Source organism: Somniosus microcephalus, chromosome 16, assembly GCF_052327205.1.
Source record: "Somniosus microcephalus isolate GS21.2 chromosome 16, FLI_Smic_1.0, whole genome shotgun sequence".
Lineage (NCBI taxonomy): Eukaryota > Metazoa > Chordata > Chondrichthyes > Squaliformes > Somniosidae > Somniosus > Somniosus microcephalus.
Window position 1 is genome coordinate 26,137,444 of NC_141002.1, and position 25,008 is coordinate 26,162,451.

The 25,008-nt window shown below is 43.7% G+C and overlaps 1 protein-coding gene across 1 annotated transcript in view; it reads right to left on the bottom strand.

Moving 5' to 3' along the window:
• LOC147106027 (A disintegrin and metalloproteinase with thrombospondin motifs 20-like) overlaps positions 1–25,008 on the bottom strand; it is a 288,734-nt gene that overhangs the window by 34,273 nt on the left and 229,453 nt on the right. The window contains exon 25 of the mRNA XM_086008707.1: positions 15,399–15,532. Within this exon, the coding sequence (XP_085864833.1) occupies positions 15,399–15,532 (134 nt within the window). The remainder of the gene's footprint in view (positions 1–15,398; positions 15,533–25,008) is intronic.

Below are 25,008 nucleotides of genomic sequence, written 5' to 3' on the forward strand. Positions count from 1 at the left end.
TCCCTACATTACAACAGTGACTACACTTCCCTACGTTACAACAGTGACTGCACTTCCCTCCATTACAACAGTGACTGCACTTCCCTACATTACAACAGTGACTACACTTCCCTCCGTTACAACAGTGACTGCACTTCCCTACATTACAACAGTGACTGCACTTCCCTACATTACAACAGTGACTGCACTTCCCTACGTTACAACAGTGACTGCACTTCCCTACATTACAACAGTGACTGCACTTCCCTACGTTACAATAGTGACTGCACTTCCCTACGTTACAACAGTGACTACACTTCCCTATATTACAACAGTGACTACACTTCCCTACGTTACAACAGTGACTACACTTCCCTACATTACAACAGTGACTACACTTCCCTACATTACAACAGTGACTAACCTTCCCTCCGTTACAACAGTGACTGCACTTCCCTACATTACAACAGTGACTACACTTCCCTACATTACAACAGTGACTACACTTCCCTCCATTACAACAGTGACTACACTTCCCTCCGTTACAACAGTGACTAGACTTCCCTACATTACAACAGTGACTGCACTTCCCTACATTACAACAGTGACTGCACTTCCCTACGTTACAACAGTGACTACACTTCCCTCCATTACAACAGTGACTGCACTTCCCTACATTACAACAGTGACTACACTTCCCTACATTACAACAGTGACTGCACTTCCCTACATTACAACAGTGACTACACTTCCCTACATTACAACAGTGACTACACTTCCCTCCATTACAACAGTGACTACACTTCCCTACGTTACAACAGTGACTGCACTTCCCTACATTACAACAGTGACTGCACTTCCCTCCGTTACAACAGTGACTACACTTCCCTACATTACAACAGTGACTGCACTTCCCTCCGTTACAACAGTGACTGCACTTCCCTACATTACAACAGTGACTGCACTTCCCTACATTACAACAGTGACTACACTTCCCTACATTACAACAGTGACTGCACTTCCCTCCGTTACAACAGTGACTGCACTTCCCTCCATTACAACCGTGACTGCACTTCCCTACATTACAACAGTGACTACACTTCCCTCCATTACAACAGTGACTACACTTCCCTACATTACAACAGTGACTACACTTCCCTCCATTACAACAGTGACTACACTTCCCTACATTACAACAGTGACTGCACTTCCCTACATTACAACAGTGACTGCACTTCCCTACATTACAACAGTGACTGCACTTCCCTACATTACAACAGTGACTACACTTCCCTACATTACAACAGTGACTACACTTCCCTACATTACAACAGTGACTACACTTCCCTACATTACAAGTGACTACACTTTCCTCCGTTACAACAGTGACTGCACTTCCCTACATTACAACAGTGACTAACCTTCCCTCCGTTACAACAGTGACTGCACTTCCCTACATTACAACAGTGACTAACCTTCCCTCCGTTACAACAGTGACTACACTTCCCTACATTACAACAGTGACTGCACTTCCCTCCATTACAACAGTGACTACACTTCCCTACATTACAAGTGACTACACTTCCCTACATTACAACAGTGACTAACCTTCCCTCCGTTACAACAGTGACTACACTTCCCTACATTACAACAGTGACTGCACTTCCCTCCATTACAACAGTGACTACACTTCCCTATATTACAAGTGACTACACTTCCCTACATTACAACAGTGACTAACCTTCCCTCTGTTACAACAGTGACTACACTTCCCTACATTACAACCGTGACTACACTTCCCTACGTTACAACAGTGACTACACTTCCCTACATTACAACAGTGACTACACTTCCCTACATTACAACAGTGAGTACACTTCCCTACATTACAACAGTGACTGCACTTCCCTACATTACAACAGTGACTACACTTCCCTACATTACAACAGTGACTACACTTCCCTACATTACAACAGTGACTACACTTCCCTACATTACAACAGTGACTAACCTTCCCTCCGTTACAACAGTGACTGCACTTCCCTACATTACAACAGTGACTACACTTCCCTACATTACAACAGTGACTACACTTCCCTACATTACAACAGTGACTACACTTCCCTACATTACAACAGTGACTGCACTTCCCTCCGTTACAACAGTGACTACACTTCCCTCCGTTACAACAGTGACTACACTTCCCTACATTACAACAGTGACTGCACTTCCCTCCGTTACAACAGTGACTACACTTCCCTACGTTACAACAGTGACTACACTTCCCTACATTACAACAGTGACTGCACTTCCCTACGTTACAACAGTGACTGCACTTCCCTACATTACAACAGTGACTGCACTTCCCTACGTTACAACAGTGACTGCACTTCCCTACATTACAACAGTGACTGCACTTCCCTCTGTTACAACAGTGACTACACTTCCCTACATTACAACAGTGACTGCACTTCCCTACTTTACAACAGTGACTGCACTTCCCTACATTACAACAGTGACTGCACTTCCCTCTGTTACAACAGTGACTGCACTTCCCTACATTACAACAGTGACTGCACTTCCCTACATTACAACAGTGACTACACTTCCCTACATTACAACAGTGACTACACTTCCCTACGTTACAACAGTGACTGCACTTCCCTCCATTACAACAGTGACTGCACTTCCCTACATTACAACAGTGACTACACTTCCCTCCGTTACAACAGTGACTGCACTTCCCTACATTACAACAGTGACTGCACTTCCCTACATTACAACAGTGACTGCACTTCCCTACGTTACAACAGTGACTGCACTTCCCTACATTACAACAGTGACTGCACTTCCCTACGTTACAACAGTGACTGCACTTCCCTATATTACAACAGTGACTACACTTCCCTACGTTACAACAGTGACTGCACTTCCCTACGTTACAACAGTGACTGCACTTCCCTACATTACAACAGTGACTACACTTCCCTACATTACAACAGTGACTGCACTTCCCTATATTACAACAGTGACTACACTTCCCTCCATTACAACAGTGACTACACTTCCCTACGTTACAACAGTGACTGCACTTCCCTACGTTACAACAGTGACTGCACTTCCCTCCGTTACAACAGTGACTACACTTCCCTACATTACAACAGTGACTGCACTTCCCTCCGTTACAACAGTGACTGCACTTCCCTCCATTACAACAGTGACTGCACTTCCCTACGTTACAACAGTGACTACACTTCCCTCCATTACAACAGTGACTACACTTCCCTACATTACAACAGTGACTACACTTCCCTCCATTACAACAGTGACTACACTTCCCTACATTACAACAGTGACTGCACTTCCCTACATTACAACAGTGACTGCACTTCCCTACATTACAACAGTGACTGCACTTCCCTACATTACAACAGTGACTACACTTCCCTACATTACAACAGTGACTACACTTCCCTCCATTACAACAGTGACTACACTTCCCTACGTTACAACAGTGACTGCACTTCCCTACATTACAACAGTGACGACACTTCCCTACATTACAACAGTGACTACACTTCCCTACATTACAACAGTGACTACACTTCCCTCCGTTACAACAGTGACTGCACTTCCCTACATTACAACAGTGACTACACTTCCCTACATTACAACAGTGACTACACTTCCCTACATTACAACAGTGACTACACTTCCCTACATTACAACAGTGACTACACTTCCCTACGTTACAACAGTGACTACACTTCCCTCCATTACAACAGTGACTACACTTCCCTACGTTACAACAGTGACTGCACTTCCCTACGTTACAACAGTGACTACACTTCCCTACGTTACAACAGTGACTACACTTCCCTACATTACAACAGTGACTGCACTTCCCTCCATTCCAACACTGACTACACTTCCCTACGTTACAACAGTGACTACACTTCCCTACGTTACAACAGTGACTGCACTTCCCTACATTACAACAGTGACTGCACTTCCCTACGTTACAACAGTGACTGCACTTCCCTACATTACAACAGTGACTGCACTTCCCTACGTTACAACAGTGACTGCACTTCCCTCCATTCCAACAGTGACTACACTTCCCTATATTACAACAGTGACTACACTTCCCTACATTACAACAGTGACTGCACTTCCCTACATTACAACAGTGACTACACTTCCCTACATTACAACAGTGACTACACTTCCCTACATTACAACAGTGACTACACTTCCCTACATTACAACAGTGACTGCACTTCCCTACGCTACAACAGTGACTACACTTCCCTACATTACAACAGTGACTGCACTTCCCTACGCTACAACAGTGACTGCACTTCCCTACATTACAACAGTGACTGCACTTCCCTACATTACAACAGTGACTGCACTTCCCTACGTTACAACAGTGACTGCACTTCCCTACATTACAACAGTGACTGCACTTCCCTACATTACAACAGTGACTGCACTTCCCTACATTACAACAGTGACTGCACTTCCCTACATTACAACAGTGACTGCACTTCCCTACGTTACAACAGTGACTGCACTTCCCTCCATTACAACAGTGACTGCACTTCCCTACGTTACAACAGTGACTGCACTTCCCTACGTTACAACAGTGACTAACCTTCCCTACGTTACAACAGTGACTGCACTTCCCTACGTTACAACAGTGACTACACTTCCCTACATTACAACAGTGACTGCACTTCCCTACGTTACAACAGTGACTACACTTCCCTACATTACAACAGTGACTACACTTCCCTACATTACAACAGTGACTGCACTTCCCTACATTACAACAGTGACTACACTTCCCTACGTTACAACAGTGACTACACTTCCCTACATTACAACAGTGACTACACTTCCCTACATTACAACAGTGACTGCACTTCCCTACATTACAACAGTGACTACACTTCCCTACGTTACAACAGTGACTACACTTCCCTACCTTACAACAGTGACTACACTTCCCTACGTTACAACAGTGACTACACTTCCCTACGTTACAACAGTGACTGCACTTCCCTACATTACAACAGTGACTACACTTCCCTACATTACAACAGTGACTGCACTTCCCTACATTACAACAGTGACTACACTTCCCTACATTACAACAGTGACTACACTTCCCTACATTACAACAGTGACTGCACTTCCCTACATTACAACAGTGACTACACTTCCCTACATTACAACAGTGACTACACTTCCCTACATTACAACAGTGACTACACTTCCCTATATTACAACAGTGACTGCACTTCCCTACATTACAACAGTGACTGCACTTCCCTACATTACAACAGTGACTACACTTCCCTACATTACAACAGTGACTGCACTTCCCTACATTACAACAGTGACTACACTTCCCTACATTACAACGGTGACTGCACTTCCCTACGTTACAACAGTGACTGCACTTCCCTACGTTACAACAGTGACTGCACTTCCCTCCGTTACAACAGTGACTACACTTCCCTACGTTACAACAGTGACTGCACTTCCCTACGTTACAACAGTGACTGCACTTCCCTACATTACAACAGTGACTGCACTTCCCTACGTTACAACAGTGACTGCACTTCCCTACATTACAACAGTGACTACACTTCCCTCCGTTACAACAGTGACTACACTTCCCTACGTTACAACAGTGACTGCACTTCCCTACATTACAACAGTGACTGCACTTCCCTACGTTACAACAGTGACTGCACTTCCCTACGTTACAACAGTGACTGCACTTCCCTCCGTTACAACAGTGACTACACTTCCCTACATTACAACAGTGACTGCACTTCCCTACGTTACAACAGTGACTGCACTTCCCTACGTTACAACAGTGACTGCACTTCCCTCCGTTACAACAGTGACTACACTTCCCTACATTACAACAGTGACTGCACTTCCCTATATTACAACAGTGACTGCACTTCCCTACATTACAACAGTGACTGCACTTCCCTACGTTACAACAGTGACTACACTTCCCTACATTACAACAGTGACTGCACTTCCCTATATTACAACAGTGACTGCACTTCCCTACATTACAACAGTGACTGCACTTCCCTACATTACAACAGTGACTGCACTTCCCTACATTACAACAGTGACTACACTTCCCTCCATTACAACAGTGACTGCACTTCCCTACATTACAACAGTGACTGCACTTCCCTACGTTACAACAGTGACTACACTTCCCTACTTTACAAGTGACTGCACTTCCCTACATTACAACAGTGACTGCACTTCCCTACATTACAACAGTGACTGCACTTCCCTACGTTACAACAGTGACTACACTTCCCTCCATTACAACAGTGACTGCACTTCCCTATGTTACAACAGTGACTGCACTTCCCTACATTACAACAGTGACTGCACTTCCCTACGTTACAACAGTGACTACACTTCCCTCCATTACAACAGTGACTACACTTCCCTACATTACAACAGTGACTGCACTTCCCTCCGTTCCAACAGTGACTACACTTCCCTACATTACAACAGTGACTGCACTTCCCTACGTTACAACAGTGACTGCACTTCCCTATGTTACAACAGTGACTGCACTTCCCTACATTACAAGTGACTGCACTTCCCTATGTTACAACAGTGACTGCACTTCCCTACGTTACAACAGTGACTGCACTTCCCTACATTACAACAGTGACTGCACTTCCCTACATTACAACAGTGACTACACTTCCCTACATTACAACAGTGACTGCACTTCCCTACATTACAACAGTGACTACACTTCCCTACATTACAACAGTGACTACACTTCCCTACATTACAACAGTGACTACACTTCCCTACATTACAACAGTGACTGCACTTCCCTACATTACAACAGTGACTACACTTCCCTACATTACAACAGTGACTACACTTCCCTATATTACAACAGTGACTACACTTCCCTACATTACAACAGTGACTACACTTCCCTCCATTACAACAGTGACTACACTTCCCTACGTTACAACAGTGACTACACTTCCCTACATTACAACAGTGACTACACTTCCCTACATTACAACAGTGACTACACTTCCCTACATTACAACAGTGACTACACTTCCCTACGTTACAACAGTGACTGCACTTCCCTACGTTACAACAGTGACTGCACTTCCCTACATTACAACAGTGACTGCACTTCCCTCCATTACAATAGTGACACTTCCCTACATTACAACAGTGACTACACTTCCCTACGTTACAACAGTGACTACACTTCCCTACGTTACAACAGTGACTGCACTTCCCTACATTACAACAGTGACTACACTTCCCTACTTTACAACAGTGACTACACTTCCCTACGTTACAACAGTGACTGCACATCCCTACGTTACAACAGTGACTACACTTCCCTACGTTACAAGTGACTACACTTCCCTACGTTACAACAGTGACTACACTTCCCTACGTTACAACAGTGACTGCACTTCCCTACGTTACAACAGTGACTACACTTCCCTACGTTACAACAGTGACTACACTTCCCTACATTACAACAGTGACTGCACTTCCCTCCATTCCAACAGTGACTACACTTCCCTACGTTACAACAGTGACTACACTTCCCTACGTTACAACAGTGACTGCACTTCCCTACATTACAACAGTGACTGCACTTCCCTACGTTACAACAGTGACTGCACTTCCCTACATTACAACAGTGACTGCACTTCCCTACGTTACGACAGTGACTGCACTTCCCTCCATTCCAACAGTGACTACACTTCCCTATATTACAACAGTGACTACACTTCCCTACATTACAACAGTGACTGCACTTCCCTACATTACAACAGTGACTACACTTCCCTACATTACAACAGTGACTACACTTCCCTACATTACAACAGTGACTACACTTCCCTACATTACAACAGTGACTGCACTTCCCTACGCTACAACAGTGACTACACTTCCCTACATTACAACAGTGACTGCACTTCCCTACGCTACAACAGTGACTGCACTTCCCTACATTACAACAGTGACTGCACTTCCCTACATTACAACAGTGACTGCACTTCCCTACGTTACAACAGTGACTGCACTTCCCTACATTACAACAGTGACTGCACTTCCCTACATTACAACAGTGACTGCACTTCCCTCCATTACAACAGTGACTGCACTTCCCTACATTACAACAGTGACTGCACTTCCCTACGTTACAACAGTGACTGCACTTCCCTCCATTACAACAGTGACTGCACTTCCCTACGTTACAACAGTGACTGCACTTCCCTACGTTACAACAGTGACTAACCTTCCCTACGTTACAACAGTGACTGCACTTCCCTACGTTACAACAGTGACTACACTTCCCTACATTACAACAGTGACTGCACTTCCCTACGTTACAACAGTGACTACACTTCCCTACATTACAACAGTGACTACACTTCCCTACATTACAACCGTGACTGCACTTCCCTACATTACAACAGTGACTACACTTCCCTACGTTACAACAGTGACTACACTTCCCTACATTACAACAGTGACTACACTTCCCTACATTACAACAGTGACTGCACTTCCCTACATTACAACAGTGACTACACTTCCCTATGTTACAACAGTGACTACACTTCCCTACGTTACAACAGTGACTACACTTCCCTACGTTACAACAGTGACTACACTTCCCTACGTTACAACAGTGACTGCACTTCCCTACATTACAACAGTGACTACACTTCCCTACATTACAACAGTGACTGCACTTCCCTACATTACAATAGTGACTACACTTCCCTACATTACAACAGTGACTACACTTCCCTACATTACAACAGTGACTGCACTTCCCTACATTACAACAGTGACTACACTTCCCTACATTACAACAGTGACTACACTTCCCTACATTACAACAGTGACTACACTTCCCTATATTACAACAGTGACTGCACTTCCCTACATTACAACAGTGACTGCACTTCCCTACATTACAACAGTGACTACACTTCCCTACATTACAACAGTGACTGCACTTCCCTACATTACAACAGTGACTACACTTCCCTACATTACAACGGTGACTGCACTTCCCTACGTTACAACAGTGACTGCACTTCCCTACGTTACAACAGTGACTGCACTTCCCTCCGTTACAACAGTGACTACACTTCCCTACGTTACAACAGTGACTGCACTTCCCTACGTTACAACAGTGACTGCACTTCCCTACATTACAACAGTGACTGCACTTCCCTACGTTACAACAGTGACTGCACTTCCCTACATTACAACAGTGACTACACTTCCCTCCGTTACAACAGTGACTACACTTCCCTACGTTACAACAGTGACTGCACTTCCCTACATTACAACAGTGACTGCACTTCCCTACGTTACAACAGTGACTGCACTTCCCTACGTTACAACAGTGACTGCACTTCCCTCCGTTACAACAGTGACTACACTTCCCTACATTACAACAGTGACTGCACTTCCCTACGTTACAACAGTGACTGCACTTCCCTACGTTACAACGGTGACTGCACTTCCCTCCGTTACAACAGTGACTACACTTCCCTACATTACAACAGTGACTGCACTTCCCTATATTACAACAGTGACTGCACTTCCCTACATTACAACAGTGATTGCACTTCCCTACGTTACAACAGTGACTACACTTCCCTACATTACAACAGTGACTGCACTTCCCTATATTACAACAGTGACTGCACTTCCCTACATTACAACAGTGACTGCACTTCCCTACATTACAACAGTGACTGCACTTCCCTACATTACAACAGTGACTACACTTCCCTCCATTACAACAGTGACTGCACTTCCCTACATTACAACAGTGACTGCACTTCCCTACGTTACAACAGTGACTACACTTCCCTACTTTACAAGTGACTGCACTTCCCTACATTACAACAGTGACTGCACTTCCCTACATTACAACAGTGACTGCACTTCCCTACGTTACAACAGTGACTACACTTCCCTCCATTACAACAGTGACTGCACTTCCCTATGTTACAACAGTGACTGCACTTCCCTACATTACAACAGTGACTGCACTTCCCTACGTTACAACAGTGACTACACTTCCCTCCATTACAACAGTGACTACACTTCCCTACATTACAACAGTGACTGCACTTCCCTCCGTTACAACAGTGACTACACTTCCCTACATTACAACAGTGACTGCACTTCCCTACGTTACAACAGTGACTGCACTTCCCTATGTTACAACAGTGACTGCACTTCCCTACATTACAAGTGACTGCACTTCCCTATGTTACAACAGTGACTGCACTTCCCTACGTTACAACAGTGACTGCACTTCCCTACATTACAACAGTGACTGCACTTCCCTACATTACAACAGTGACTACACTTCCCTACATTACAACAGTGACTGCACTTCTCTACATTACAACAGTGACTACACTTCCCTATATTACAACAGTGACTGCACTTCCCTACATTACAACAGTGACTACACTTCCCTACATTACAACAGTGACTACACTTCCCTCCATTACAACAGTGACTACACTTCCCTACGTTACAACAGTGACTACACTTCCCTACATTACAACAGTGACTACACTTCCCTACATTACAACAGTGACTACACTTCCCTACATTACAACAGTGACTACACTTCCCTACATTACAACAGTGACTACACTTCCCTACGTTACAACAGTGACTGCACTTCCCTACGTTACAACAGTGACTGCACTTCCCTACATTACAACAGTGACTGCACTTCCCTCCATTACAATAGTGACTACACTTCCCTACATTACAACAGTGACTGCACTTCCCTACATTACAACAGTGACTACACTTCCCTACATTACAACAGTGACTACACTTCCCTATGTTACAACAGTGACTGCACTTCCCTACATTACAACAGTGACTGCACTTCCCTACGTTACAACAGTGACTACACTTCCCTACATTACAACAGTGACTGCACTTCCCTACGTTACAACAGTGACTACACTTCCCTACATTACAACAGTGACTGCACTTCCCTACATTACAACAGTGACTACACTTCCCTACATTACAACAGTGACTACACTTCCCTACGCTACAACAGTGACTGCACTTCCCTACGTTACAACAGTGACTGCACTTCCCTACATTACAACAGTGACTACACTTCGCTACGTTACAACAGTGACTGCACTTCCCTACATTACAACAGTGACTACACTTCCCTACATTACAACAGTGACTACACTTCCCTACGTTACAACAGTGACTACACTTCCCTACATTACAACAGTGACTGCACTTCCCTACGTTACAACAGTGACTGCACTTCCCTACATTACAACAGTGACTACACTTCCCTACGTTACAACAGTGACTACACTTCCCTACGTTACAACAGTGACTGCACTTCCCTACGTTACAACAGTGACTACACTTCCCTACATTACAACAGTGACTACACTTCCCTACATTACAACAGTGACTACACTTCCCTCCATTACAACAGTGACTGCTCTTCCCTACGTTGCAACAGTGACTGCACTTCCCTACATTACAACAGTGACTACACTTCCCTACGTTACAACAGTGACTGCACTTCCCTACATTACAACAGTGACTACACTTCCCTACGTTGCAACAGTGACTGCACTTCCCTACGTTACAACAGTGACTACACTTCCCTACATTACAACAGTGACTGCACTTCCCTACGTTACAACAGTGACTACACTTCCCTATATTACAACAGTGACTACACTTCCCTACATTACAACAGTGACTGCACTTCCCTACGTTACAACAGTGACTGCACTTCCCTACGTTACAACAGTGACTACACTTCCCTATATTACAACAGTGACTACACTTCCCTACATTACAACAGTGACTGCACTTCCCTACGTTACAACAGTGACTGCACTTCCCTACATTACAACAGTGACTACACTTCCCTACGTTACAACAGTGACTACACTTCCCTACATTACAACAGTGACTACACTTCCCTACATTACAACAGTGACTGCACTTCCCTACATTACAACAGTGACTACACTTCCCTACGTTACAACAGTGACTACACTTCCCTACGTTACAACAGTGACTACACTTCCCTCTGTTACAACAGTGACTACACTTCCCTCCGTTACAACAGTGACTGCACTTCCCTACATTACAACAGTGACTACACTTCCCTACATTACAACAGTGACTACACTTCCCTCCGTTACAACAGTGACTACACTTCCCTCCGTTACAACAGTGACTACACTTCCCTATATTACAACAGTGACTACACTTCCCTCCGTTACAACAGTGACTACACTTCCCTCCGTTACAACAGTGACTACACTTCCCTACATTACAACAGTGACTGCACTTCCCTCCATTACAACAGTGACTGCACTTCCCTCCATTACAACAGTGACTGCACTTCCCTCCGTTACAACAGTGACTGCACTTCCCTCCATTACAACAGTGACTGCACTTCCCTCCATTACAACAGTGACTGCACTTCCCTACATTACAACAGTGACTGCACTTCCCTCCGTTACAACAGTGACTACACTTCCCTACATTACAACAGTGACTGCACTTCCCTACGTTACAACAGTGACTGCACTTCCCTATGTTACAACAGTGACTGCACTTCCCTACATTACAAGTGACTGCACTTCCCTATGTTACAACAGTGACTGCACTTCCCTACGTTACAACAGTGACTGCACTTCCCTACATTACAACAGTGACTGCACTTCCCTACATTACAACAGTGACTACACTTCCCTACATTACAACAGTGACTGCACTTCTCTACATTACAACAGTGACTACACTTCCCTATATTACAACAGTGACTGCACTTCCCTACATTACAACAGTGACTACACTTCCCTACATTACAACAGTGACTACACTTCCCTCCATTACAACAGTGACTACACTTCCCTACGTTACAACAGTGACTACACTTCCCTACATTACAACAGTGACTACACTTCCCTACATTACAACAGTGACTACACTTCCCTACATTACAACAGTGACTACACTTCCCTACATTACAACAGTGACTACACTTCCCTACGTTACAACAGTGACTGCACTTCCCTACGTTACAACAGTGACTGCACTTCCCTACATTACAACAGTGACTGCACTTCCCTCCATTACAATAGTGACTACACTTCCCTACATTACAACAGTGACTGCACTTCCCTACATTACAACAGTGACTACACTTCCCTACATTACAACAGTGACTACACTTCCCTATGTTACAACAGTGACTGCACTTCCCTACATTACAACAGTGACTGCACTTCCCTACGTTACAACAGTGACTACACTTCCCTACATTACAACAGTGACTGCACTTCCCTACGTTACAACAGTGACTACACTTCCCTACATTACAACAGTGACTGCACTTCCCTACATTACAACAGTGACTACACTTCCCTACATTACAACAGTGACTACACTTCCCTACGCTACAACAGTGACTGCACTTCCCTACGTTACAACAGTGACTGCACTTCCCTACATTACAACAGTGACTACACTTCGCTACGTTACAACAGTGACTGCACTTCCCTACATTACAACAGTGACTACACTTCCCTACATTACAACAGTGACTACACTTCCCTACGTTACAACAGTGACTACACTTCCCTACATTACAACAGTGACTGCACTTCCCTACGTTACAACAGTGACTGCACTTCCCTACATTACAACAGTGACTACACTTCCCTACGTTACAACAGTGACTACACTTCCCTACGTTACAACAGTGACTGCACTTCCCTACGTTACAACAGTGACTACACTTCCCTACATTACAACAGTGACTACACTTCCCTACATTACAACAGTGACTACACTTCCCTCCATTACAACAGTGACTGCTCTTCCCTACGTTGCAACAGTGACTGCACTTCCCTACATTACAACAGTGACTACACTTCCCTACGTTACAACAGTGACTGCACTTCCCTACATTACAACAGTGACTACACTTCCCTACGTTGCAACAGTGACTGCACTTCCCTACGTTACAACAGTGACTACACTTCCCTACATTACAACAGTGACTGCACTTCCCTACGTTACAACAGTGACTACACTTCCCTATATTACAACAGTGACTACACTTCCCTACATTACAACAGTGACTGCACTTCCCTACGTTACAACAGTGACTGCACTTCCCTACGTTACAACAGTGACTACACTTCCCTATATTACAACAGTGACTACACTTCCCTACATTACAACAGTGACTGCACTTCCCTACGTTACAACAGTGACTGCACTTCCCTACATTACAACAGTGACTACACTTCCCTACGTTACAACAGTGACTACACTTCCCTACATTACAACAGTGACTACACTTCCCTACATTACAACAGTGACTGCACTTCCCTACATTACAACAGTGACTACACTTCCCTACGTTACAACAGTGACTACACTTCCCTACGTTACAACAGTGACTACACTTCCCTCTGTTACAACAGTGACTACACTTCCCTCCGTTACAACAGTGACTGCACTTCCCTACATTACAACAGTGACTACACTTCCCTACATTACAACAGTGACTACACTTCCCTCCGTTACAACAGTGACTACACTTCCCTCCGTTACAACAGTGACTACACTTCCCTATATTACAACAGTGACTACACTTCCCTCCGTTACAACAGTGACTACACTTCCCTCCGTTACAACAGTGACTACACTTCCCTACATTACAACAGTGACTGCACTTCCCTCCATTACAACAGTGACTGCACTTCCCTCCATTACAACAGTGACTGCACTTCCCTCCGTTACAACAGTGACTGCACTTCCCTCCATTACAACAGTGACTGCACTTCCCTCCATTACAACAGTGACTGCACTTCCCTCCGTTACAACAGTGACTACATTTCCAAAAGTACTTCATTGGCTGTAAAATGCTTTGGGATGTCCCAAGGTCATGAAAGGCACTATAAAATGAAAGTTCTTTCTATTTTCATCTCCAAATTTGCTGCAATCCTAACATTATGCGCCATTTTTTTCATTACCCATAACCTCTTCATCTCTCTCATCAATTCAACCCAAAATTCCATTGTCCAAAACAGCAGCAACAAAAATAACTTAAAGAAGTATAGTTACTTGTATTAAAAGTATATTAATTGTATTTCATATAATGTTACATTATATGGAACTGGGATGAATTTCACAAGTGCAACCTGGATTACTTCTGCGATTCATCACTGCTTGTTCATTGTTTTCTCTGATTTGTGTAATGCAAAATATTTTCCAGCCCTGAACTAGATGAGAAAAGTACTTACTTATAATCTGCATCGAGCTGATATCAAAGCGTATTCTGTGAAACACTGTGTACCCAGCTGCGAGATAATCATTTTTACAAGAACAGTCATTTCTTCTGTTTCCATTATAAGGGCATTCGTAAGGATTGTGCAGCCTAAACAAAAACAACACTTTCAGAAATTCCGATTGGTACTGCAATTCTTTTCAAGCTGATGTTCTGATCAAAGTCTATTACATGAGTCCTTAATACCTTTCCTTATCTTCATATCTGCAACAATTTTTTTAAAATTTACATTTCCCCCTCTCCCCAGGCATCATCCCTAGAGAAGAGCTGTAACCAACCACTTCCAATTCTCTGTGAATGCTGTTCTGTATGTAAAGGTGTTTTGTGTTGCTGTCCTCCAACTTTATTTTCCTGCCCTCCCTATGGGACGATGTTCTTCCTCCCACTGATGTGAACAATGGCTGAGGTCAAACGAAGGCTGGTATCAGTTGGATGAAAACAATTACACGGGATATCAAATCCTTTGTGGCAACCAACATCAAGGCAAACACGTGCATGAAAGTAGAACAAATTGCATTTACAGAACACCTTCTCACCAAGGGAATGCTTTTTTAAGTGCAATGTGTGGGCAACAATAGCAGCCGATTTGCACACAACAAAATGCCCACAAACAGCAAATGAATGAATGACTAGGTACTATGGGGGTGATTTTATCAATGGGGACGTGATGGAGGCGGGACTGCTGCTTGTCGGGTGTTAGTCCCGCCTCCATCAACGTCCGGCCAACCCACGCTATTTTCCCTTGATTGACCTTGTTAAGCCTGCCCAGCGGGTTTAGCAGGCCAATTAAGGGAAAGCCGGTGACAGAGAACGTCAGCGTATGACGTTTAATCAATCAAGATTTTTTGACAGATGAATTGTCATCGTTTGACAGCTCTGTGAAGCTGTCAAACACTGATAATCTGTCTTCTAAGTTGGGTCTTTTACTGAAAACGCACTTAGAAAGCTTTCCTGAGCAGAAAGCAGAAGGCTGCTGCATCTGAGAATGTAGCGGCCATTCTGCTTTCTCTGCCGCTGAGATGAGTTTGTCCGCAGCCTGAAGGGATGAAGCCTGGAGGAAGAAGCAAAGGTAAGTAATCTTATTAAAACACTCTACACTCACCTCACACACTTACCTCTCCACACTTGCACTCATCACTCACCTGCACAGTGCACTTTTTGGCCCCGCAGACCCATGGCTCACCTCACTGACCCTGGCGAGGTTCGGAGGCATCGGGAAGCCCACACTTAAGGTTGCAGAATAGGGATTAGCCAAAAAACTGCCTGTTAACAACTTGTTAACAGGCAGTTAATTGGCACTAATCCCCTTCCCGCCTCGAGGAGACGGGACCCGGCGCGGGTCAGGTACCCACCTCCTGAGAAGATGGCACGGAAGCAGGTTGGGGGCGGGATGGGTACCCGCTCCCAGATTCTGCCATTTTCCTGGCAGTCCTGCCTCCATACCCGCCTCCTCAGGGCTGGCAAAATCGCCCCCTATGTTTCTTTTTGGTGATGTTGGCTGAGGGTGGAATGATGGTCATGAATGACAGGAAACTGTTCCTCTTCCATGGGATCCTGAGCAAGCAGTAGGAGCTCGCTTTAACCACTGGTCTGAAAGGCAGCAGCTCTGATGGTGCAAAACTCCCCCATTATAGCGTTGAAGTGTTATCCAGGGTTATGTGCTGAAATCCACAGTGGAGGTTAAACTAATGACTCAGGTGAGTGTACTACCAACTAGGCCAAGCTTTCACTTGGTGGAGTCTGGCCAACTTCATCCAAAATCTTTTGATGGCTAAGTCTATCTACAAATGGTTTGGAAGCATCAGCTTTAATTAATACAACTGCCTATACTGGGAGACTGGGTGGGGGGAAATATTGCCCAGTGGGGAGATACATATTGACATTATTGGGCTGATTATCTTGTGTGTTGTGGATGGGAAGCCTTGCCTGTCAGCTGTGCATGTCGGGAAGTTGCAGGTATATCGTCCACAGTTTTCCATCCTACCCAAGGAGCAGGAGCAAGGTGCACAATGGTGACATGATGAATAATGGGAGAAATGGGAGAATACAGTGAACTGATTGTGCTGCGAGGAGTTTGCATACCTTTTACGTGAATTAAGAAAGTTTAAAGCTCCTTTAAGATAACTCAAAGTGATATTCATCCAGTGCACAGTGAGCCTGACTTAAGTTATGCGTTGGGTTAAAGGAATGAAGAAGAAAGCTCTACTTTACTATCAAATACAAGGAAAACCTATTGCTTTTTATAGTAATCTGGGATGTAATGCTTAAGTTATCCACCAGATGGAGACAAATATTAAGGGATCATATTTACCAGTATTATGGTAATGTCCTGGCACACCACTTATTAAGGTAGTGGCATTGCATTCTGGGTATGACTCAGAGGTTGATCTTCCATCTTGGTGATCGCACAGTAAGAATTGGAAGTGCTTTGCCTGTAGCTGTAAGAGATGTTTCTCTGCTACATATGTATAATTAAACAGTGGAGTTTTGGTTCCTGAAGTCTGGCACATCTCAGTTTCTGACCTTACCACTCGGATATCACATTTGGCGACGAGGCTGAACAGATCTCATCTTGAAGATGGAAAAAGAAAAGAAAAGCACTGAATCAAGGAATCATGGCTGCTATGGTAGGACAGCTCTCTGCTTTTGATGTTCAGACACAGACCTGGAACGAATACTGAGAGTTGCTGGAGCATTTCTTTGTAGCAAATGATATAGTTGATGTTGGAAAAAGGAGAGCTATTTTGCTCACTTCCGTGGGAAGTCAGACATATAGTTTAATGAGGAACTTATGTAGTCCTGAAAAGCCTGGAGACATTACATTTGCTAACTTAGTGGCCTTGCTGAAGGAACATTTCAATCCCAGACCAAGTGAGATTGTACAGCGTTTCAAACTTAATTCACGGAACAGAAAACTGGGAGAGACTGTATTGGATTATGTAGCGGTGTTGAGAAAACTGGCACACGATTGCAATTATGGGAACAGTTTGAAAGACATGCTGAGAGATAGGCTTGTTTGCGGGATAATGGATGCTCGAATGCAGAGGAGATTATTGTCCGAGACTGGGCTTACGTATGAAAAAGCGTTAGAACTTGCTCAAGCCATAGAGACAGCTAACCGAGATGTAAAAGAAATACAAGGTTCAGACTGGGCTACTACGAGGCATGTTGCAGGTCCGCTGGTGCACAAGTTAAATATGAGTCAGAAACCACAACGTGGGCATGTAAAGGCATGTTATAGATGCAATGGAGATCACCTGGCTAGGGAATGCAGGTTTCTGGAGGAAAAGTGCCACAAGTGTGGGAAAAAAAGGACATATAAAATGTGCATGCCGAGCAAAAGCTACCCTGGAGGTATACAGACCTAAAGGGGGAGAAAAGCAAAACCTAGGAAGAGAAGTGAAAAAACAGGGAGCACATCACATCAGTGGAGAAGCTGAGAAAGAAGACGACATGTTCATATTGCATAGTATGGTAGAGGACATTCCAAAAGTGGATCGTATCACTTTGTAACTGATAGTAAATGACTCTAAGGTGAACTTTGAGGTGGATACCGGATGTGGTGTTACCATAATGAACAGGGAAGAGTACTCAAAATTGTGGAACTGTGCAAAAGTTCCAGAGTTAAAGTCTTGCTCTATGCAGCTTAAAACCTATACCGGTGAACGAGTGGTGACATTGGGTACAGCTACTGTAACTGTGAAACACGGACACCGTGGAACAGCTACCTGTAGTTGTAGTATCGGGTTCTGGACCAAACTTGTTAGGTCGGGGCTGGATACGAGAACTTAAATTAGATTGGGGAGCAATAAATCAACTAGAGGGAGGCAAACAATTGTCTTTGCAAGAAGTGTTGATTGAACATGAGAACATGTTCAAGGAAGAACTTGGAACATTTAATGGCCCCCCGGCTAAGATTTATGTCGACAAGGAGGCACTGCCAAGGTTTTTTAAACAACGACCTGTGCTGTATGCCATGAAACTGAAGGTAGAGGCTGAGCTTGACCGTCTTTTGAGAGAGAACATTCTGGAACCCATGAAATGTTCAGAATGGGCAGCTCCCATTGTACCTGTTTTAAAAACAGACAATTCAGTAAGAATCTGTGGAGATTATAAATTGACAGTAAATAGGGTGTCTAAAAACTTGAACAGTATCCTATTCCTAAAACTGAGGATCTTTTTGCAAACCTGGCTGGAGGGAAGAAATTGACGAAGCTGGATATGAGTCATGCATACTTGCAGATTACACTAGATGAGGAATCCAAGAAGTATGTAACCATAAATACACACAAGGGTTTGTTTACCTATAACCGCTTGTCATTCGGTGTCTCATCTAGTCCAGCTATTTTCCAGAGGACTATCGAGGGTGTACTGCAAGGGATTCCACATGTTTCAATCTATCTGGATGATATTCTGGTGACGGGAAAAAACGACCAGGAGCATCTGAGCACTCTGAGAGAGGTACTACAAAGATTGGATAAGGCTGGGTTATGGCTCAAGAGTAAGTGCACTTTCCTGGGGAATGAGGCTGTGTTCCTGGGACACAGAGTGGGTGCCACAGGGCTCCATCCAATCAAGGATATGGTACAAGCACTGCAGGAGGCCGCAGCTCCTACAAATGTGACTGAGTTAAAAGCTTACCTGGGACTGCTAAACTATTATAACAGGTTTTTACCAAACTTGGCAACAGTGTTAGCACCTCTTCACAAACTACTGCGCAAGGAGACACAGTGGCAGTGGGAAGAGGAACAGAGGGTTTCATTTGAACAGGCCAAGAAACTGATGCTGTCCTTGGATGTGCTGGTTCACTACAATGCAGAGAAAGACATCATTCTCTCTTGTGCTGCTTCACCTTATGGGGTGGGGGCAGTTCTTTCACACAGCTTGGAAGATGGAACAGAAAGACCGATAGGGTTTATGTCTTGAACTCTGACCCCAGCGGAAAAAAACTATTCCCAGTTAGACAAAGAGGGATTAGCAGTAATGTTTGGGTTACAGAGGTTTCACAAGTACATATATGGCAGGAAATTCACCATATGCACTGATCATAAACCTCTTCTATCTCTTTTTAATTAAATGAAAGCAGTACCACAGATGGTGTCACCCCGGATCCAGAGGTGGGCAGTGACGTTAAGGGCATATGAGTATGTCATCGTTTACAAGGCGGGCAAGTACCATGGGAACGCAGATGTCTTGAGCCGTCTTCCACTGCCAGACACACCTATCCGTGCAGCTCCAGAGGACAGAGTTTTGATGTTGGAGGACACGGTCACGGCAATTGTGACCGCAGAACAAGTAAGGACTTGGACTGGTAAAGATCCAGTACTGTCTAGAGTCCGAGAGTATGTGATGAGGGGTTGGCCACAACATCCGGAAGGGACTGATTTCATACCTTACAGTGTCAGGAAAACAGAGCTGAGTGTGCAGGATGGTTGCGTGTTGTGGGGAGCTCGAGTGATTATTCCACAGCCAGCATGACAGTCTATCCTAGTGCAACTACATCAGTGTCATCCTGGAGTTTCGCATATGAAAGCATTGGCAAGGAGTTACTTGTGGTGGCCAAAGCTAGATGAGGAGATAGAAAATCTTGTCAAGACATGCAGCACTTGTCAAGTACACAGGAAGGCACCAGCAGCGGCTCCACTCCACCCCTGGGAGTGGCCGGATCAACCATGGAGAAGATTACATGTAGATTATGCGGGTCCATTCATGGGAAAGATGTTCCTCATAATCATTGATGCACATTCCAAATGGATGGATGTGTATCCTGTAAATTCTGCTTCTTCTACTGTTACTATAGACTGCCTGCGTAGGAGTTTTAGTAATCAAGGGATACCGGAGATCGTAGTAAGTGACTGTGGTGATTATTCTTTATGTTTAGTAAGAAGTATTGTGATTGGTTGTTTGTTTCCTGCCTTGGGATATATGCTGTAATCTCATTGGTAGTTGATGTCATGTGATTTGTAGTGGCCATCTTAAATTCAGTTCTTTCCAGCCTTTAGTTGGGACTGGGTGTTGAAGATGTGCTACAGGATTTTTAAGTTAATAAAGCCTAGATTAGAAAGGCAAATCTATTCTTTATTTCAATTTATTAACTTTGTCAGAATGGAGCGATATCTTCAACCAGAACGATTCAATGCTGACCCTAATTCTGCAGGAGTGGATGATAAATGGAAACATTGGTATTGTACATTTAAAAACTTTTTGGGTGTGTTGGATCAAGAGTCTCTAAATAAGCTGAATATGCTGATCAACTACATTGCTCCGGATGTGTATAAGTATATTTTGGACTGTAAAACTTACGAAGTGGCTATTTCTACATTGGAAAAGATTTTTGTTAAACCAAAGAATGAGGTATTTGCACGTCACCTTCTATCTGCCCGTAGGCAGCAGGTGGGAGAATCTTTGGATACTTATTTACAAGCACTTCGGTGCCTTAGTGTTAACTGTAATTATAAGGCCGTGACGGCTTAAGAATATAAGGAAGAATCGGTACGAGATGCTTTTATTAATGGATTACTGTCTAGATCAATTCGTCAGCGGTTGTTAGAAAATAAGACTTTGGATCTTAAGAGTGCTTTTGAGCAAGCTTCTACATTGGATGTGGCTCAGAGAAGTTCGGATTCTTATGCTCTTTTTAATCGGCCTGTGACTGTGGTTTCGGCAGTTCCGGATGAAAAGGAATTATGTGGACTTAATAGGAGTGGTTTACTAGATTCTGAAACAGTTTCTACTTCAGCAGCTGTTGCCTCTAGGATTCAGAAGTGTTATTTTTGTGGGAACGTCTGGCACCCTCGTCTGAAGTGTTCTGCTCGGGAGGCTGTGTGTAGTAAATGCGGCAAGAGAGGTCATTACGCATGTGTGTGTAAATCATCAGGTTCAATTACTTCCTCTGTGACTATTCAGCCTTTAGATAGGGCGTTTATTGCATCAATTTCTGCTGCATTTGCTCATGGCCTAAACAAAGCTATAGTTACGGCCCAAGTTAATGGGTTGGAAGTGAAGGCCCTTATAGATATGGGCAGTACCGAGAGTTTTATAAGTCTTCAGTTTGCAAAGGAGAAGCATTTGAAAATTTCGCCTGTTTCCTATCAGGTGTGTATGGCTCAGACGACTCTCACTTCACAAGTAGCTGGTTGTTGCCTTGTGAAATTGATTCTTCTAGGTAATACGTATACTGATATATGCCTATTTGTTTTGCCTGATCTCTGTGCGGATATTTTGATTGGTCATGATGTGCTTCAGTTACACGAGTCTCTCAGTCTTTCATTTGGCGGGACTAAGCCACCTTTATCTATTTGTGGATTAACCTCTTTATCCATTTCTCCATTATCACTTTTTTCCAATTTGATGCCGGATTGTAAGCCAATTGCTACCAAGTCAAGAAGGTATAGCAGTCAGGATAGAGAATTTATTAATTCTGAAGTTCAACGTCTCTTATTGGAAGGAATCATTGAACCTAGTTGTTCGCCTTGGCGGGCACAGGTAGTTGTCACGACTAACGAGAGACATAAGAAACGAATGGTGATAGACTATTCCCAAACTATTAATAGGTATACTCAATTAGATGCGTACCCTTTGCCTAAGATTGATGAGCTTATCAATAAAGTATCTCAGTATAAGGTTTTTAGCACTATTGACCTAAAGAGTGCTTATCATCAGATTCCTATTGTTAAGAAGGATCAACCATATACGGCCTTTGAGGCTGGTGGAAAGCTGTATCAGTTTTGCCGAATACCATTTGGTGTTACTAATGGTGTTGCTTGTTTTCAACGGGCAATGGATGCTTTTATAAGTGATAACTCTCTCTCTGACACCTTTTCATACTTAGAGGACATCACGGTGTGTGGCAAATCAAGGGTGGAGCATGATTCTAATTTAGAAAGATTCCTTCAAGCTGCGGAAAAAGTTGGTTTAACTTTCAATAAAGAGAAGTGTACCTTTTCGACCACGGAGGTAAATCTACTGGGTTACATTATCTCGGGAAACAAGATTAAACCAGACCCAGAACGTCTGCGACCATTGATTGATTTACCTTGTCCTACTAATTCTAAGGCTTTGCAACGAGTTGTTGGACTGTTTTCTTACTATTCTAATTGGATTGCAAATTTTTCACAGAAGATCCGGCCTCTTATTCGGGTTACAACATATCCTCTATCATGGGAGGCCAGGATGTGTTTTGATAATTTTAAAAAGGATATCCTTGGAGCAGTTGTGCATTCTATTGATGAGCAGGTTCCTTTTGTGATTGAGACGGACGCTTCTGATTTTGCAATTGGGGCTACTCTGAACCAAAATGGAAGACCTGTGGCCTTTTTCTCACGTACCTTGAACAATAGTGAAAAAAGGCATTCTTCAATAGAGAAAGAGGCGTATGCAATAGTAGAAGCACTGCGTAAATGGAGACATTATTTATCGGGGCGACATTTTACGTTGGTAACTGATCAAAAGTCTGTGTCCTTTATGTTTGATGTCAAACATTTTGAAAAGATTAAGAATGATAAAATAATGAGGTGGAGGATTGAGTTGGCATGTTACCATTTTGATATAGTTTATCGTCCGGGGAAGGATAATGTTGCTGCTGATGCGCTGTCGAGGGCTTATTGTTCTGTGATTCACGGAGATATGCTTATTAATCTTCACAATGCCTTATGCCATCCTGGGGTTACGAGGATGATACACTTCGTACGCAGTAAGAATTTGCCCTTTTCAGTTGAAGACGTCAAGCGGATGACTTCATCATGTTCTATCTGTGCTCGGTGTAAACCGAATTTCTTTAAGCCTCAACGAGCTCATCTTATAAAGGCTACTTCTCCTTTTGAACGTTTGAGCGTCGATTTCAAGGGGCCTCTTCCTTCAACTACTCAAAACCGATATATATTTACTGTCGTGGATGAGTTTTCAAGGTTCCCTTTTGCTTTTCCTTGTGCAGATGTATCAGCTGCTACAGTTATCAAATGTCTGACTCAACTTTTTGTCATCTTTGGGATGCCTGCGTATATCCATTCAGATCAGAGAAGTTCTTTTATGTCTTCCCAGTTGAAGGAATACCTTCAGAGTCAGGGAATTTCTACTAGCAGAACTACCCCGTATAATCCCCAGGGTAATGGACAGTGCGGACGATACAATGGGGTGATCTGGAAGGCAGTTATGTTGGCTTTGACATCCCGGAACCTTAAGAATACACAGTGGGAAATGGTACTGCCTGATGCCCTGCATTCCATTAGATCATTGCTTTCAACGGCTACTAATGTGACCCCCCATGAAAGGCTCTTTAACTATCCGCGGAGATCTACTACGGGATATTCGGTACCTTCATGGCTTACTATGCAGGGACCTGTGCTGCTTCGATGCCATGTTAGATTGTCAAAATATGATCCTTTAGTGGAGGAGGTGGAGCTGTTGGAGGCAAATTCCCAATATGCTCATATTCGATTCCAAGATGGGAAAGAAAGTACCGTTTCAATTAAAGACTTGGCTCCTTGTGGTGGCCAGCCCTCTTCTGAGGATATTAACAATAGTCATGATTCAGATAATGTGGATGCTGTTACAGATACTACGAATAT